This window comes from Octopus sinensis, linkage group LG18 (assembly GCF_006345805.1).
Source record: "Octopus sinensis linkage group LG18, ASM634580v1, whole genome shotgun sequence".
In the NCBI taxonomy this organism is placed as follows: Eukaryota; Metazoa; Mollusca; class Cephalopoda; order Octopoda; family Octopodidae; genus Octopus; species Octopus sinensis.
Window position 1 is genome coordinate 50,134,894 of NC_043014.1, and position 20,169 is coordinate 50,155,062.

Below are 20,169 nucleotides of genomic sequence, written 5' to 3' on the forward strand. Positions count from 1 at the left end.
GACTTTGGATGAGTAATACAACATTGAGAGAGAGAATTTATGATATAGCTTTTCTGCAGTCCTTTCATGGCAAGCACAAAATCTGAGATCTTGGAGTGAACATTTACAGGAGATATTAACAGGAATTTACACCCAGGTTTCCTTAGACTAAGGAACTGCAAAAAGGCATTAAATGTTGGTCTCATTAATTTTTCCATTCACCAATAAATCCCAAGCATTATGGAAGACTGATGCAGACTACAGGTTTCTCATAGGGCAGCATCTTATCACGTTAATGAATAGTTGAAGACTAATAAACTTGCTTACATTATTGCATTTAATGATTTCTCAACTGAAATTGGATTGGGGGTGGGGGGACAAATATCTATGAGGTCACTCAAACTGGTGGAAATGGCAACCAAATCACCATCACCCTCAAATCACACATTATTAAGTGTAAGTATGGAATCCTACTCACAGATCCACATACTTGAGATTAAACAGATATGTTCCTTGAGGAGCGCATCCTTGCATAGTGTTGTAGAGGGATGTAGAATTTTTGTATAATTGTAAAGAGCCTCACAGAGATTGGGGGAAGAGGGGGCCTTGTGGACGTGCACATTTTAACCCTTTAGTGTTTAAACTGGCCACATCCGGCCCAAATATTTATATTTGAACTAGCCATATCTGGCCTCTCACACCAAACCTACATTGACATTCTAAAAATAAATAATCACATCATTGAGATTTCAAAGCTATGAGATAATGTGTGATTAATTCAAAACAATTTGAGTGAAAAAGCATTACATTTAACAGAGTAATCTGAACATTAAAGGGTTAATATTGGGGCTAGATCCCAAACCTGGATTTTTTTCTTTTTTAAGGGGCTGCAGCAAAAAAAAAAAAAAAAGTCAATTAGAGAAAGATTTATATTTATAGAGGGAATGCTGTTGAGGACTGCTAGAAGGATGCACGAGGGCCTTGTGCAGTAGCCTTGAGATCCACAGTTGGGAATCACTGGTACAGAGTCTTGTAGACATGTGTGTATTGGATTGCTTATTTAATAACCCTTTCAAGTATGTTTTCCAAGTCGGTTCATATTCAGATTTCAAACACTTGTCAGTAGCTATAAAGGTCAATCCAACTGTGTGATACTTTTACAAGTTTGTTATCAAAATAATAAATTCCATCTCCTATGATTCTAGACTAATTCAGAGTGAGAATCTCTCTTTTACTCTTTTACTTGTTTCAGTCAGTTGACTGCGGCCATGCTGGAGCACCGCCTTTAGTCGAGCAAATCGACCCCGGGACTTATTCTTTGTAAGCCCAGTACTTATTCTATCGGTCTCTTTTGCCGAACCGCTAAGTGATGGGGACATAAACGCACCAGCATCGGTTGTCAAGCAATGCTAGGGGGACAAACACAGACACACATACACATATATATATACATACATATATACGACGGGCTTCTTTCAGTTTCCGTCTACCAAATCCACTCACAAGGCTTTGGTCGGCCCGAGGCTATAGTAGAAGACACTTGCCCAAGGTGCCACGCAGTGGGACTGAACCCGGAACCATATGGTTGGTAAGCAAGCTACTTACCACACAGCCACTCCTCATTATCACATGCAATTTGGTCATTCTTCTCCAGTCAAGAAAACAAACACGATTTAGAAATCATGAAAATTTACCAACAAATCAAATTCCTGCTTAACCCGAACATATTTTTGTATGAAACCAAATCAGAATAGTTAACACCTCTCACATGCAATATTTTCTTCACATTCTCCCTTTAAGTAAAAGAAAAAAAATTTAATTACCTTTTTATGTTATCATACCTTAACTGCAACTGAAGGAGAATTGAGGCCGCCCAAAGGAGGGACCAATTTGGCATTAATTACCACAAACCTAACACAAACCAATCCAAACACTAAGCCAGGCTCCAGAGAGAGAGAGAGAGAGAGAGAGAGAGAAGAGAGAGAGAGAGAGAGAGAGAGAGAGAGAGAGAGAGAGAGAGAGTGCTAATAATCACAAATCCAGGCTTAATACTAAGCTGAAGCAAAGGAGTTTCTACTTTGTAGGAAGAACAGCTAAATTTTCATCCAACCACACACCCTACTATTTACATTATTTACAATTGATGGATATTTGACCTAATCTTGTTTGTTGTTAACACCACATTTCGGCTGATGTACCCTCCAGCCTTCATCAGGTGTCTTGCGGAAATTTCGAACCAGGGTTCTCATTCCTAAGATATTTTCCAATGTTTGCTGGTGGCACGTTAAAAGCACCAACCGATCGTGGCCGATGCCAGACTCCCCTGGCACGTAAAAAGCACCCACTACACTCACAGAATGGTTGGCGTTAGGAAGGGCATCCAGCTGTAGAAACACTGCCAGATCAGACTGGAGCCTGGTGCAGTCCCTGGCTTCCCAGACCCTGGTCGAACCGTCCAACCCGTGCTAGCGCGGAAAACGGACATTAAACAATGATGATGATTCAGTGACCTAAATAATAACATCATCGAAAAATACCTTAGGAATGAGAACCCAAGTTCAAAATTTCCCCAAGACACCCGATGAAGGCTGGAGAGTATATCAGCCGAAACGTTGTTAACAACAAACAAGATGAGGACAAATATCCGTCGAATGTAAATCATGTAAATAATGTACATAATTCCTCATCTCTTAAATATAGAACTCCACACACCCTACTGGGTTAAAGTCAGGGATAATCATGAATGGAAAACCTTTGACCTGCTCAATCAGGACCTACCTGAGGCTGAATTACATATTAAAAGGTAGTTGTGAATAGAAGACAAAAAAGAGAGAATAGTATTGTTTTATAGAGGGTACATCCCCACAAAGAATGATCAGTTAAATTAGAGGGAGACAATAAAAACAGGGCTGTTATGTTTGAGATAATAGGACAAGGAATTTACTTTTTGAAGTATTTATAGATATCAGTCACTTAATTGCACAGGGCCAAGGAGCACTGCATTTTAAAGTGTTTATGGCAGTGGTTTTCAACCGGAGTAACCAAGAAGTTACAAAATTGCTAAAATCGGCAGTAATTTTTAATTCTCCTGTGCAGATATGTGTGCATAAAACTATTAAATTATTGCACAGGGGTTCCTTGAGCCAGTTGAATGTATCCTTGGGGTTCCGCTCCAGCAAAAGGTTTGAAAAGCACTGGTTTATGGCATCAAGAACATAGATATCAGTCACTTGATTGCACAGGGCCAAGCTGGAGCACTGCACTGAATGGATTTTAGTTAATTATTTATACTAATCACAGTAGTTGACCGCATTGCACCAACAAAAGGAGTAGCAAGGTTAAGAATTGTTTTGTAGCCGTAAGTTTTGCCTCACAGAATATTGTTAACTTGCACAGAGCTATTTGCCAAAGCCTCTGGTTGACCAATGCTATGCAAACTGTGCAGAACGCTGATGCGCAGATGCAGTTGTGTGTGCACATGCGCATCTTCAGTGTGTAATAAGAAAATATGTAAACATCAAAAACAAAAAAATTATACTTTCAAAGTAAAACTGACATTTGTAAGTATGCATGTGTGTTTGTTTTTGCTTTTTTTTTTACACTGAAGAACCATGTAAAATTTGTTTTGCACCAAGGTACAAACACTCCCGTGTTGCCGTTATTGTGAGAAAGACAGTTCATCACTGATTCTCTCATCTCACCTGCCACCACCTAACACTAATGATACTGCCCAATGATTTTGACGACGTAAATTTTCTTTTTTAAATCCCCTTTATTGAGCTCTAATTATCAAATGGCTGAGTTCACCTCTTGTTAAGCTACCTCTCTTGGCTATTTACACAAACATTCCACCAATCAAATTTCACTAGCAGAGCATTAATCAACCTGGAGCTCTTAAAGACAAACACCATCCCATGGTGCTGTGTGGTAGGATTCAACCAGGAAACATAGCCATGGAGCAAACGTCTATGCAGTGCAGGATACAACTAACTATTTCTTTACTACCCACAAGGGGCTAAACACAGAGGGGACAAACAAGGACAGACAAACGGATTAAGTCGATTACATCGACCCCAGTGCATAACTGGTACTTTATCAACCCCGAAAGGATGACAGGCAAAGTCGACCTTGGCGGAATTTGAACTCAGAACGTAGCGGCAGACGAAATACCACTAGGCGTTTCGCCTGGCGTGCTAACGTTTCTGCCAGCTCACCAGGATACAACTAACTGTCATCTCCATTATTAATATTCATACTTTGAATCATAGATTGCAAAGAGTTTAAGCTTCTGATAAAATGCCTTGCAATATTTGATTCAAGAAAGGCAGTGAGCTGGCAAAATGCTTTGTGGTATTTTGTCAGTCTTTACGTTCAGAGTTCAAATTCTGCCGAGGTCAGCTTTGCCTTTCACCATTTGGGGGTGTCACTGTAATTGACTTACCCCTTCTTTTGAAATCACTGACCTTCTGCCAAAATTTGAAACCAACATTTGGTTCAACTCTTTATAGTCCGAGTTCAAATCCTACCCAAGTCATCTCACCTTTCATCCCTTCTGGGTCAATAAGTACCTGTAAAGAATTGGTTGTCAACTACACCCTCCCCCAGAAATCATGAACTTACTCTTTTACTTGTTTCAGTCATTTGACTGCAACCATGCTGGAGCACCGACTTAAGTCGAGCAAATCGACCCCGGGACTTATTCTTTGTAAGCCCAGTACTTATTCTATCGGTCTCTTTTGCCGAACCGCTAAGTGACGGGGACATAAACACACCAGCATCGGTTGTCAAGCAATGCTAGGGGGACAAACACACACACACATATATATACGACGGGCTTCTTTTCAGTTTCCGTCTACCAAATCCACTCACAAGGCATTGGTCGGCCTGGGGCTATAGCAGAAGACACTTGCCCAAGATGCCACGCAGTGGGACTGAACCCGGAACCATGTGGTTGGTTAGCAAGCTACTTACCACACAGCCACTCCTGCGCCTTGTGCGTATGTTAAAAGCAATTATATCTTCTGTCTTGCTTCAGTCACTGGGCTACGGCCATGCTGGAGTACCACCTTTAAAAGGCTAAGTCCAGTGGTTCTCAACCATTCTTTCTACTTACAGACCCTTTTGATTACTATCTAATTCTTGCAGACCCTCATAGACCAATGGTTCTCAACCAGGGTCCATATAAGATTTTGTGGGGTCCATGGAAGAAAATAGTACACTGTGAATCCATAATAATATTTCAAGGGTCCCTGAAAAAATTTCAATTTAAATATATGAATTGGAATGTATTGCAAGAAACAGCTAGGTTTCTTTCATTCTACATAGTCCAAACTACACAAGGGAATATGTGAAAAAACAAAATAGGAAGTCTGAAAGAAGGTTTTATTAACCCTTTAGCATTTAAACCGGCCATATCTGGCCAAAAGTATTTCGCCTGTTTTATGTTCAAACTGGCCAGATCTGGTCTTTCACACCAACCCTACAATATCATTCTAAAAATTAACAGCTACCTCATCAGAATCTCATAGCTACAAGATTAATGCCTGATTAGTTCAAGGAAATGTGGATAAAAAAGGATTAATTTTGGCAGAATAATGCGAACACTAAAGGGTTAAACTAGTTTTTAAACATCAAAAGGCTAGGGGGGGAGGGGCCCACCAGAATAAAATAGTAATCAAAGGGGTCCATAGATTAAAAATGGTTGAGTACCCCTGCTCACTGACATTCAATGTTTAAAAGCTAGTTTCACAATTATTCATTTAAAAATTCTCATTTTGCTTTTTCACACGTTTTCTCGGGGAGGACATATTTCAGGGACTGGAAACCTGTTGAAGAAAGAAACCTAGCCGTTTCTTCCTGTAGATATGTCTAAAGCAATTTATACCATGGAACCCCAATCTATTATTTTTGCTTTTGTGATCTTGAAAAGAATCTTATATGGACATCCCAGGGTCATATGGACCTCGGCTGAGAACCAATGGTTTAGTCAAACAAATCGACCTCAGTCACTAATGATACTGCCCAATGATTTTGACGACATTAATTTTTTTTTTTAAATCCCCTTTATTAAGCTCTAATTATCAAATGGCTGAGTTCACCTCTTGTTAAGCTACCTCTCTTGGCTATTTACACAAACATTCCACCAATCAAATTTCACTAGCAAAGCATTAATCAACCTGGAGCTCTTAAAGACAAACACTATCCCATGGTGCTGTGTGGTAGGATTCAACCAGGAAACATAGTCATGGAGCAAACGCCTATGCAGTGCAGGATAAAACTAACTATTTCTTTACTACCCACAAGGGGCTAAACACAGAGAGGACAAACAAGGACAGACAAACGGATTAAGTCGATTACATCGACCCCAGTGCATAACTGGTACTTTATTGACCCTGAAAGGTGGTCGGAGACAAACAATGACACACACGACAGGCTTCTGCATAGTTTCCGTCTAACCAATTCACTCACAAGGCATTGGTCACCCCAGGGATATAGAAGATGCCCCAAGGTGCTGCACAGTAGAACTGAAACCAAAACTGTGTGGTTGCAAAGCTAGAGCTTCTAAACCACACAGCCATGCCTGAAACTGTGTACTTCATCATTTATGCTACCTGTATTATTGACAGATAACTTATCTGTTACTATGGAGATTCCCCCCCAAATGCTGAATTTGGAGGAGGGAGAGGCATTAATGCTGCTTTTGATAAGTTATCAAATGAAACAACAGGTAATTAAATTCTACAAATTAAATAATTGGCTGCAATAAAAGTGTTAATATCATTCATTTACCTCACCGAAGATAAGATAAGCGGGCAATCTTCACATGACTGCTCAGCCTGCTTAGAAACAGCAGCTAAAACTCCCTCAAATGACACAGTGTTTAACCCTTTAGGATTTAAAGCAGCAGGATTTAGGATCAAACCCAAATATTCTGCTTTATGTTCAAACTAGCCAGAGCCAGCCTCTTTTCACACCTCCCCTACAGAATAATTCTAAAAATAAACTATCACATTCTCAAAGCTATGAGATAATGCAGGATTAATTCAAAACAATGTGAATAAATAAGCAATACATTTGACAGAATAACCTGAATGCTAAAAGGTTAAAGGTTATTATTAATTTTTGGATTGAAAAGAAGGCAGTGGTGGTGATGGTGGTAGGGGGGTTCAGAGGCCTATATAAATGGAAGAAAATATCTTAGAACTCCTGGCACCAGACTTTCACCTAAATTGTAAAGTCAAGAATGCAGTCTATTTAAGCTTGTGTTCTTTTGCTGAGGAAACAGAAATACCCAACACTAGAAAAAAGACCCTTCGGAGAGAGGGGGGGGAGAGAGGAGTGTTACATTTTGATATTTATAGACACAGATCTTGTTACTTCCCTCTTGAGCCATGCCAGGCTCATCATAAGGGCCTGGTTTCCCAGTTTCAGTGGCGTAGCAATTCTCCACGTGGACGGGATGTCGGTCTGTCGCAGGATTACTCATTTTGGCCAGCTGAGTGGACTGGAGCAACGTGAAATGAAGTGTTTTTGCTCAAGAACGCACTGCATCGCCCGGTCCAGGAATCAAAACCACAACCTTACGATCAAGAGTTGAACACCCTAACCCAGTGGTTTTCAACCAGGGTTCCGCAAGAAGTTACAAAACTGCTAAAATCGGCTGTAATTTTTAATTCTCCTCTGCAGATATGTGCTCATAAGACTTAAATTATTGCACAGGGGTTCCTCGAGCCAGTGGAATGTTTCCTTGGGGTTCCACTCCAGCAAAAAGTTTGAAAAGCACTGCCCTAACCACTAAGCCACGCGCCTCCACTAGACACAGATCTGGTTGTGTGGTTAAGAGCTTTTCTTCATAACCATGTGGCCTAGAGTTTGTCCCCCAGTGTATGACACTAGAGGCAATGCCTAGTTCTACTACAACCTGGGACAGACCAATGTTGAACAAGTGGAACTGGTAAGCAGAAAGCGAAAGAAGCCAGTTGCTTTGTGTGTGTGTCTTCCCTTTGTGTTATTGTTTGTATTGCATAAAAACAAGGTCACTGTCCGTACGAATGGATGGCATCCTTGTTCACAATCTGCTGGGAAACCATGCCCAGCCATTATTGAACTGATAATTGTTCAAAAGATTGGTGGTGGCAGTGGTGATGAAGAATATTACCTTACTTGGAAACAGGTGAGGATTGGCAGCAGGAAGGTAGAAATTCTGCCTCCGTAAGTTTTGCTGACTGATGCCGGCAGAGAAAAGCGGCCCTTAAAAATGATGATGATGATGAGGAGGAGGAGGATTTGAAGTTATAATTGAACTTAAAATGCGCATGCGCATGTTAAAACCAAATAAATGACTGAGTCGCCAATGGTGAGTGGAAAAGCTCAACCTGCAAGAAACAACAGCCTAATCACAGGCACCAGGATGGGAAGGACGGACACAGATGAATCTCGTGTTTTGATGGTGAGGATTAAATTGTTCAATAAATGAATGAGTAAATGGCAGAGTATTCCACAGACATGTAGCCATAACACAATTTTCAGACAAAATCGGTACGATGGAGTATGACAAAGTCACAGCTTTGGCTCAATGAATACATCCTGTCCAATAAGCTAAGTTTCGAAAAATCCAGTTTCACCCACGAAGTATATGTTGTCCCCTTATTTTTCTATAATCCTTAGCAGATTATAGAAAACTAGCACTATGACCCGGCGTTGCCGGATCATAGTGCTAGTGCATGCATATACAGCTGCGTGCATGTGCACATACATGTGAGTACTGTCCAAATCTCCGGCCAATCACATACAGGTAGCTGGCATTCCAATTGGCGTATCAAGTTTCGGGCATTTTGATTGTGTTTTGGATAAAAAAAAATTCACAAAAAAGTCACTTCTATTGATTTTTTAATGGCTTTGCGGGGTGACTGGGGAAATGCAAAGATGTGCACGACAACCCTTGGACGGTTTTGAATGACCATAGAAAGTGCGAGCCCACTAACTGAAAAATTGTGGATTTGTATAAAGAACACACGCACACAGACATTTTGTCGTTTATATATATATATAGAGATGACATTCTCTGAAGTTGACATGCAGTGAGGTTGAACCAGAGACTATGTGGTTATGAAGCAAACTTCTTTAACATTTGGTGGCTTACATACTATTACAACCGTAACCCTTTACTATTCAAACTAGCCATATCCAGCCAAAATATTCCACCTGTTTTATGTTCAAACCAGACAGATCCACCTCCTCACACCTACCCTACAATGTCGTTCTAAAAATAAACATACACTCCATCAAAATCTCAAAGCTATGAAACAGTGCGTGATTGATTCAAAGTAACGAGAATAATTAAGCATCACATTTGACAGAGTAATCTGAATCCTAAAGAGTCAAGATGAAAAATAAGGAGAGGAGGGGATACATTAGGGAGTGTAGCTGGGGGAAACAAAGTAAAAAAAAAAATATTCCAAACCAAATACCAGTACACACAGACAGGTCAGTACATCATCATCCTCATCATCAATGTTCGTTGCCCATGCTGGCATGTGTTGGACAGTTTGACAGGAGTGGGCAAGCTGGGAATGCTGCACCAAGCTCCAATTGTCCATCTCGGCATGGCTTCTATGGCTGTATGCCCTTCCTAATACCTATTTCTTTATTACCCACAAGGGGCTAAACATAGAGGGGACAAACAAGGACAGACATAGGTATTAAGTTGATTACATCGACTCCAGTGCGTAACTGGTACTTAATTTATCGACCCCGAAGGGATGAAAGGCAAAGTTGACCTCAGCGGAATTTGAACTCACAACATAACGACAGACTAAATACCGCTAAGCATTTTGCCTGGCACGCTAACGATTCTGCCAGCTCGCCGTCTTCCTAATACCAACTACTTTACAGAGTGTACTGGGTGCATTTTACGTTGCGCCAGCTGGGTCTGAGCAGGCTTAGAAGAACGTGTGGTGGTGGTGGTGGCAGGGGGAGAGGAAAAAGCTAAACAACAAATGAATAAAAAGACGTTTAGGAATTAACTACAGAAATTCGCAGAAAAAAATTAAAAATTAAAAATAAAAACCAAAAATGAATCTGTAAACTGAAAATTTTATTTTTTTAATTTATTTATTCTTTCCAAAGTCTTTGACAATGTTTAGATTTTACCATGACATTAATTAACTTTGCTGCGTAACAAAAAAAAAAAAAAAAAAAAAAAAAAAAAAGCATCCGTGAGAGCTGATTTAAGTAGTTGAATCCCTTTCAAATAACACTGCTCCCTAATTAACCCAGACAATAATATTAACAGTTCCTAATTTCAGGTGGGGCTTGTATTAGAAACAATTCTTGGATTATTTGTGTAATCAGTTCTATTTTACCAAAACATGAAAACAGTCAACAGAATATTAAAGGTAAATTTCTAACAAAGATATCACAAAAGAAAAGTATTCAAAAAATAGAACTGTGTATGGTGTACATACATATACACATTACACACCCAATATACATGTGTGCATACATATACATACATATATATACACACACATACATATATATATATATATATATATACACACAAACAAACACCTATGTATATAATATATATATATGCGCACACATACAAACATATAGTTATATATGGATATACACACATGTGTGTGAGTATATATATACATACACACACACATACAAACGTGATTGTATATGGATACACACACGTGTGTGTGTATATATATATATATATATACACACACACACACATATATACATACACACACATGTATATATACATGGATACACAAAATATACAAATGTATACCTACGCACACATGATATACATATGTAATGTGCATGCAAATATGTATAAAGCATGTGTGTATATACCTGTTTAGTGCCTGTTACAAAATGCTGTTGCTCGTTTATTTAAACAGTGGTTCTCGGCAGACTTTTGCAATAATAAAGAAAGCAAAACACATATACGCATGTGTGCACACACAAACACACTATATATATATGACATATGATATATATATATATGATATATATATATATATATATGATATATATATATATGATGATATATATATATGATATATATATATATGAATATATATATATATATATATGATATATATATATATATATATGATATATATATATATATAATGATATATATATATATATGATATATATATATATATATATGATATATATATTATATGATATATATATGATATATATATATATATGATATATATATATGATATATATATATGATATATATATATGATATATATATATGATATATGTATATGATATATGTATATGATATATATATATATGATTATATATATATATGATATATATATATATATGATATATATATATAATATATATATATATATATATATATGATATATATATATATATGATATATATATATATATATGATATATATATATATATATGATATATATATATATATATAATGATATATATATATATATGATATATATATATATATGATATATATATATATATGATATATATATATATATATGATATATATATATATATATGATATATATATATATATGATATATATATATATATAATATATATATATATATATGATATATATATATATATATATATATTATATATATATATATATATATGATATATATATGATATATATATATATATATATGATATATATATATGTATGTATATATGTATATAGCGTAATGTATTTCTTGGCACCATTGGTGAATCTGACGAAATAATATAGGATGGCAGTATAGATTGGAAAGGATCAGCTACCTTCTGGGTTTCAGAATATTTAGGAACAAAATTCGAACAACAGAACATGAAAAAAAACATTAACAAGATAAAGAGAAAAACAGAAAAAAAAAAAAAAAAAAAAAAACCTCTCAGAATGTTTAAATTCCAACTAGTAAAAAAAAAAAAAATTGGTGAATCTCAAGAAGGATACCCTCAAAAGGAATGTAAGAAACACTAAATGTCTTTGAGTGTGTGTGTGTACATACAAACATACATACATACATACACACACACACACACAATCTTGAAAGCCAATAACTCACACACTCGCGATAGAAATGTCTTGCTATTTTATGCTTTCTAGATGCCTGAATGAACACACAAAAGCAAGATAATCAGAAGAGCAACAGTGTGAATCACATTCGCTTAAACCAAATAAACTTTTACATATATTACGTACAGTTTTTCCATATTGCACATCCAGGCATGTACCTGAGTGGGTGTATGTATATGTATAATATATATATATATATATATATATAAACAATTAAAGGATCACTCAATACCTTTCAGTAGAGCACAGGCTGGTTTTTACATGGAAACGGTTGACAGTTACTTCAAAGTTTTGGGTATGCAGCCTTCACCAGGTCAACCTGCACCATGTGAAAATCATACACAAATATATATATATATATCTTTGAAGTATATACACACACCTACATACACACACCATTTAATATGCATAGGATTTAAATGCAAGCTAGAACTGGTTCCATGTCTCTGATAATACAATGGTCAGACAAACTTGTATAGCATGGCATGTATTTGCACGCAATCATTCAGACTGAAAAACAAGCTTCTTCAACCACTCAATTTTCAGCGGCATGAAACAAATAGTACCTTTCTTTTAAATCCTGACTGTATTAACTTCTCTTACTGCACATAATACTTTTTTTCTGTTGATCCCACCAATAACAGAACAGTACCCCATATTATATATATATATTTATTATGAGTGTGTGTATGTGTATACATATATATATATATATATATATATATATATAGTATGAGTGTGTATACGTATACATATAGTAGTATATATACACACATACACACCAATTTATAAAGATGTAGAACACTACAAAGAACTTTGTTTCAAATAGTGTGAAATGAATGGAATGTTACTAAACTTTAAAGCTCCCATTTTTACATTATATACATTTACAATACACCATTGAAACCTTAAATACTGGCCATTTTGTGTAAGCACATTACACTGAAGACAAACACTTTTCGATTGGCAAAAAAAGGGGGGGGCCTTCATTAAGCATCCAAATCAGAGATGTGACGCAAACTCTTTAATGCGTAACAAAATAAAAAAGTTTGGAGTGGGATATTTACCTGCTAAATTAGTTGTCCTTTTTCTCACCTTTTATTCATAGCAAAGAATTAAAATATGAAGAGTGAACACACACATACACGCACACACTAGATAAGAGAAAACTATGGAAAGTAATAAAAACTTGAGACAAACAATAAGCAGAATCGAGAATTTCCTCACAGCTACCAAGCTAGTAAAAGTATGACCCTTTGAATCTGCAAATGCATTTTTACCAGGCTTGATTTTGGTTGATATTATATCCCTGGAAGACACAAATGGTGGTGGCCACAGAGTTTCATTCTTACAGCTGATAATGAGGTTTCTGCTAATCAGCAATTTATAAATGCAAATCTATGAAAGCACTTGCTTCTACGTCTTCTAGGTTTATGATCAAATGAAACCACACCCATTAAAATGTACTTACAAGTTCAAAAGGTTAAAGTGTCTCTTTCCTACAATTCGGAATAGATTTTGAGAAAAATTATTAAATGAATTTGATTGTAAGTTGTAAGAAAAAAACAAAAAATAAATATGAAGCACCTTCATCCACCATCCCAATTCCAGAACAAAATGGTCTAGAGCAGTGCTTTTCAACATTTTTCCTGGAGCGGAACCCCAAAGAAACATTCCACTGACTCGAGGAACCCCTGTGCAATAATTTAATAGTCTTATGCACACATATCTGCACAGGAGAATTAAAAATTACTGCCGATTTTAGCAGTTTTTTAACTTCTTGCGGAACCCCTGGACTGTACTGGCGGAACCCTAAGGTTCCGCGGAACCCTGGTTGAAAACCACTGGTCTAGAGAAATCTTCAAGATTTCTATTAAAATGAAATCAATGCAGATATTAGGTGGCAGTTGTGGAATTGGTTAAATGCTAAGACCTTTTTAATATGGGAGTCAAAAGCATTTAACTAGACCGAAAACTAATAAAATGCTGAAAAGGCCAAGACAAGTCTTGCAGAAGAAAAGAAGATTTTAATCCTTAAAATATACAGGAGTCAACAACTACAAAAAGCATTAATGTCTGTTGTCTGTGTGTCCAACAGACGTTATAAAACTGCCAACAAATAATGATTATGATATTGAATTCACCAATTGTTTTTTTTTTGTTTTTTTTTTCCCCCCTTTTTTAATTATTAGTAAGAAATCTAATTGGCTTCACAGAACTAACATGGAACGTCTCAAGTGAACAAAAGCCCTGCCTTAGCCATCTTTCATTACCAGGGACAGGCAGCGTCTGCAATTAATAGGTTTCTAAGATTTTAGCATATCCTTAAAATCCTTTAAAATGTTTTAGCCCGAATGCCGCGGCCATGCTGGGGCACCACCGCTGTATAAAAAAAATAAAATAAAAGCAAACTGTGACGACGAATCCTGAAGAATGATGAAAGGTGACAGAAATGACAGGTACAGAAAGAAGCCTGCACTACAAGAAACAGTTAAGACACTATGAATGGAACAAAACAGAACTGTTTACTAACCAAACTACAAACAAAAAGATCTTTTTTTTCTTTTTTAAATAGAAATGCGAAGATAAAATGCAAAGACAAAAAAAAAAAAAAAAAAAAACTATGGAAATGATCATAAAATGAAAATACAAAATCATGTTTACCAGACTAAAAAACGGAAAATGAAGGAGAGACAAGTAGAATGACTTAAAATTTTGATTGTGTGTGTATATAATTTAGTAATTGTAACTTTTAAGGTTCTTAGGTACATGTCCACACATGCACAGACACAATCATAGTTGAAAATACTTTTCATAATACCTTTCAAACCAGTTTGTGGTGACCCTGTTGCTTTCCTAAATTCTAACTGTTGAACTTGTTTTGTTTTTTTTTGTTTTTTTTCCTGCAAAATAATACCTCCCGCCAACTCTCTCACTCTCCACCCTACTCAATCTTCCTTTATATGGCTATTGCTGAGCATTAGTCTGTAAGTGTGTGTATATATATGTATATACATGTTTAATCATATACCAAAGGGAAATGGAATTTAATTAAATTTAAAATATTCAATCAAAATTTACATTTCCAGTGGTCTAACATGCAAAAACATTAGTCAAGAAGACTATATATTAGTTATACGATATAGTGCAAATTTATACACATAAGGAATCTACTTGGGGTGAGCACCCTATCTGTATAAATTTTCACTATATCGTATGTATATACATGTTTAGTGTTCCCTGGGCACCGACAGGCAATACACAGAATAGCAGGAGACCGACTTGACCACAATAATATACATACGCACACACACGTATATATATGCACGTATGTATGTATGTATGAGGGAATACAAGCCAACAACACTGTCAATAAACACAAAGGAACCAAACCAATTTTAAGCAGCAGGCATCATCATCATTACCATCATCATCAGTCATAAGGCAAAAATTGAAAGAATAAATGTTGATATAAGGCAAAACCTTTCAGGTAAATAATATACTTTATTATTATTATTATTATTGGAATAGCAAATTGTTTGATTTATGCTGCAGAATAAGTTCATGTCCATTATATAATCACATTTTATTACGATTTATTAAAGATGTCACGATAAGCTAATCAACCAATAAACAGTGCTGTACAGGTTGTTTATATTTTAAAAAAAAATGAAAAACAAACAAAAAAAAACCCAAAAAGGACAGACATAAATGACAAAAGATTTATACAAGTTATTTGTGTGTGTGTGTGTGTGTCAGTAGGGTGAAAGAATATTGCAAATTTTTTAAAGCATATTGCCAGTTATAACAGCTTAGGAGTTTAATGCTTTTCAACTGTTGTTTTTTTTAAATAAACTAAAACTAATTCTTTAATTATCGAAAACAAAATGTTAAAGTGCAACCAAAAATAATATATACATCAAAGAGTGATAAATAGGCAAAAGAAAAGAAAAGGGGGGAAAAAAAACACATTTTTCTGTTCATTTATGCATGTAAAAAAAAAAAAAAAAATATATCCAGCAATCTAGGAAGAATCACATAGTGATTATCTGTTAAAATATTTCTAAAACTTATTAAAAATCTGTAAATACAGTAATCCCCACACACCCCAGTAAGTCAGTCTAAAAATTATAACAGATGACTCCAATAATAACTAGCTAAGCCACAGTTTTAAAAATCTCAAATAATTTTTCTTTTACAAAAATAAATGTACACCCCACCCAATAACAATAAAAAAAGAATATTTTTTGTTCTTTTTTTTGTGTGTTGTCAAAGTTTTCTAATACTAATCTAAAAGATTAAAATTAATCTTGGAAGAAAAAAAAAAAAGGAAAAAAACTCATTTCACTGAAATTTTTTTACATAAATTTAAAAAAAAATTTTTTTTTTTTCTGATTTTTAAAAATGAGTATCTTTATATCATTGGCTTATCTTTTTCAGATGCATTATTTGAAAATGTCATCTAAGGAATTCAGCACCAACTTAGGCAGTACCATAAGTACAAAGAAACGAAAAACTAGAAAGCTGAGTTTTAGGAAATTTAAAAAAAAAAAAAATTTAAAAAAAAAAAAAAAAGACCTTAAAAGAACAAAGAAGCTATATCTAAAAGGAGGTACAAATCGTTAAAGATAATAGCCAATCTAATTAAAACCATTAACATTAACGGCCAGAAAATAAAAGAGATCAAATAGAATGTATTTTTGTTTTGTTTTTCTTTTCTCTCTCTTTAAATGTAATTAGAAGAAATTTTAGCATTGGACTTGCGATATATTTGGTATTCCATATACACAGAATCATACAAACATTGACCAAATAGCTTCTATTTACAAAAAACACACACTTTCAGTTGAGTAAGGGAGTTAGCACTTGAGACATTATTCCAATACCTATTATAATTAATGACTTAATAAAGCTATTGATTGATTTTTTTTGTTTGTTTTTAATGGAAGGGAAGATTAGCTGATAAGATTTTTTAAACTTAGGCTTTTTAGAGGGGGTTTTTTTTTTCAACTTGACATGAATGACTAGATCTGGGAAAATATGAAAACATGTAGCAAAAAAAAAAATAATAATAATAAACAAGTGAACAAAAACAGAACTTAAGATTAATTTTTTTTTAAATGATATAAAAACAGAACCTATAAGTTTGATTTTGAAGGAGTGACTTTTATGATTTTTTTTTCTGTTTTTTTTTTGATTTTTTTTTTAAGTCTATAAGATTTACACTGAAATTTAAATATTTTGTACTTGTTTGGTTTGTTTGTTTCTGATTGAAGGGGGGACAAGAACACTGAACATCTCAAAAAAATCAAGCACTGTGCTGTCATTAAATATTTCTAACTCTGGAGAAAGACATGCCTTCAGAGATTCATGCTTGTACAGTCATTTTTATATATATACATATATATGTATATATATATATATATATATACATACATATACATATATATATATACACCAGGACCAGTTCGCCTTCACCCCACACCCCTCTGCCACAAGCCTAAGATGTTCAACAAACAAAACAAAAAACAGACACACACACGCGCACAAAAAAAAATAGAAAACAAGTAGAGGCTGTCGTAGGGTGAATTATGATGATAAAAAGACACTCAAGGAATTATTGATGGTTGAATCCATTAGCAGAAACAACTGAACTTCAAGTGTACCATAACAACTCCCAAAATGCATAACAGAAGGATAGAGGTGAGTGGCACTTCCTAAACATAAGATGAATTATATATATGTATGTATTTTATTTTTAATAGCCTCCAATGGAACTAATCAGGGGGGGAAAAAGTTTTTAAAACCCACAAGAATACAAACATTTAAGTCATTTTAAATAGCTAATAATGTTTGTTTGTTTGTTTGCCTTTTTTTTTTATTATTATTAAACAAAATAAATACAAGCAACTTAAAACCTTCCAGAATATTATTATTATTATTAATAACTGATAATCGTCGTAATTTTGGAGAATAAGCTTCTGCAATTAGTAATTGTATATGATGAAGTGTAATAATAATAGATTTATAACCTTGTAGTAGTAGTAGTATTAATTGTATTAATGCCAAAGATAATAGTCACTCAGTCAGACAGAAGTATCAATTTCCATCCCTTGTAAACTGGTGGCTGAATTCAAGTTTCCTAAATTAAAATGATGAGACTTATAAAATTTATGAAGGCAGTGATTTTAAAAAATTCAACAGGTATACTACTAATTACATTGTAGAGACTATATTTACATACCTGATGCTATTGTCAACATCAACAATCACTTCCAAGCATAACCGAAAAAAGCAGGTAAAGAAAGAAAATCAGGAAGGGGTGGAGAAATAAAAGCTATTTTAATACCATAGAAGCTGATTTTTAAAAAATATGAAATAAGCAAAACTGAAGGATTTTTTTTTTTAAATACTTGCCTAAGACTTGAGAATTTAAAAAGAACAGAAAAATTTTATACTTAAATTGGATAGGGAGGGGGTTACACTTTGGAGTAAGATAGTTAATTGAGGAATATTTTGTTGGTTTGGAGAGATTTAAGGAATGGTTGACTAGGTTTACTCAACTTTTAGAGATAGAAGAGAAAAATGAAATGAAAGAACAGAAAAATAAACCTCACCCACCCAATGGTGAAAAATATACATTTGCAGAGAGAGAAAGAAGAAAGAGAGAGAGAGATGGGAGGGGGTTTAAAATAAATTATAATAGTGTTGTGTAGTAATAGATCAAGCACTGCAGAAAAAAAAATAAAATAAAGTAAAATAAATTTGCTATGCACACTTCACCAACTGAGCCAAATTATATCAGGGAATGTGTAATGCCAAACTTAATAGGATGCATGTGGGAGCATATGTACATACATACACACACACACACACCACACACACACATATATGCACACACACACACGCACGCATACATACATATACACACAGGTACGCGCTCTCAAACAATTATGAAAATTCATTTTCATTTATTATTATTATTAGTTTTTTTGGTGGGGGGGTGGTTTGTTCTGGTCACCCTAACTCAAGTGGCTGCACAATGGAGAGAGAGAAGGGGGGAGAGAGAGAGAGAAAAAAAGATAAAAATGAACTTTCACTCTTGTAAGAAGTTGGGAGGGAGAGGGGGAGAGAGAGAGGGAGAGGGAGTGGACAACATCCGACCCCCTCTCCTCGTGACCTCCCCCCCGTTCTCTTTCTCTCCAGTTTTAGAAAGTTTGAGTCATGACAGCTTTACTGATTGATTTAATCTGGGGGGGAGGGGGAGAGAAAAAAAAAAAAAAAAAGAAGGTTCCGAGAGTCTCTACACAGTCCAAGAGAATTCTTTAACTGTTACTGAAAGATATCAATCCTCCACAGGGTAACATGATGGAGGCACAAAATGTGTGCACATAGGAGCTGAGCTAAGCTTTTTATTTAAAAACTTTAAAAAGAAAAAGGTCCTTAAAAAAAAAGGTCTTGCTTCAATTTCCAAATATTGTAGTTCTTTCGACTTTTTAAAATAATGAATGTTCATTCCACACACTTGCATTTGTTTTTTTATTTTTTTATTTTTTTTCTTTCACTGATATTACTGGAGTAAAGTCTTGTTTGTTTGAGGTTGTTTTTTGTATATATATTTTTTTGTTTTGTTTTTGGTTTGAAATATTTTCCTCCTCCTCCTCCAACTTCCTTCCAGTCAAACACATTGATGTTGTTTTGTTGGCATCTTGTTTTGTTTGTTTTTAGGTTTGTTATTTTTTTTTCCTTAAAAGTTTTTTTTTTCTTTAAGTGATTTGGTGCCTTTTTTATAATTTTTTTTCCAATTTTAATAGAAGGGGGCAAAAGAAACACAGCAGGTGGGCAAACGGGCGGGCGGATAGGCAGGCGGGCGGGCAAATGGGCACGGGAGGCTGTCTTTCATAATTTTTTTTTTTGTTGTTGTTTTTGTTGCTGTTATTTTTAAACTCAGAGCAGTGCCAGCAGACAACACAAGAAGGCATTCACTGCCATTAACAGGTGAGAATTGCAGTTGAAAGATGCAGTGGAATCCATTATTCGACTACCCGTGTCCACTGAAAAGAACAGAAATAAACAAGTAAAAATGG

General features: G+C 35.0%; 1 protein-coding gene across 13 annotated transcripts in view; it reads right to left on the reverse strand.

The window, feature by feature from the left end:
- LOC115221317 (neural cell adhesion molecule 2) overlaps nucleotides 1–20,169 on the reverse strand; it is a 173,308-nt gene that overhangs the window by 34,743 nt on the left and 118,396 nt on the right. For 6 of the 13 annotated variants that reach the window (XM_029791482.2, XM_036511047.1, XM_036511046.1 and 3 more), the window contains one exon: nucleotides 15,740–20,136. The exons of the other annotated variants lie outside the window; for them this stretch is intronic. In XM_029791482.2, the coding sequence (XP_029647342.1) occupies nucleotides 20,030–20,136 (107 nt within the window). In that variant the 3' untranslated portion in view covers nucleotides 15,740–20,029. Of the gene's footprint in view, nucleotides 1–15,739; nucleotides 20,137–20,169 lie in introns of those variants that run through there. 13 annotated transcript variants of the gene reach the window in all.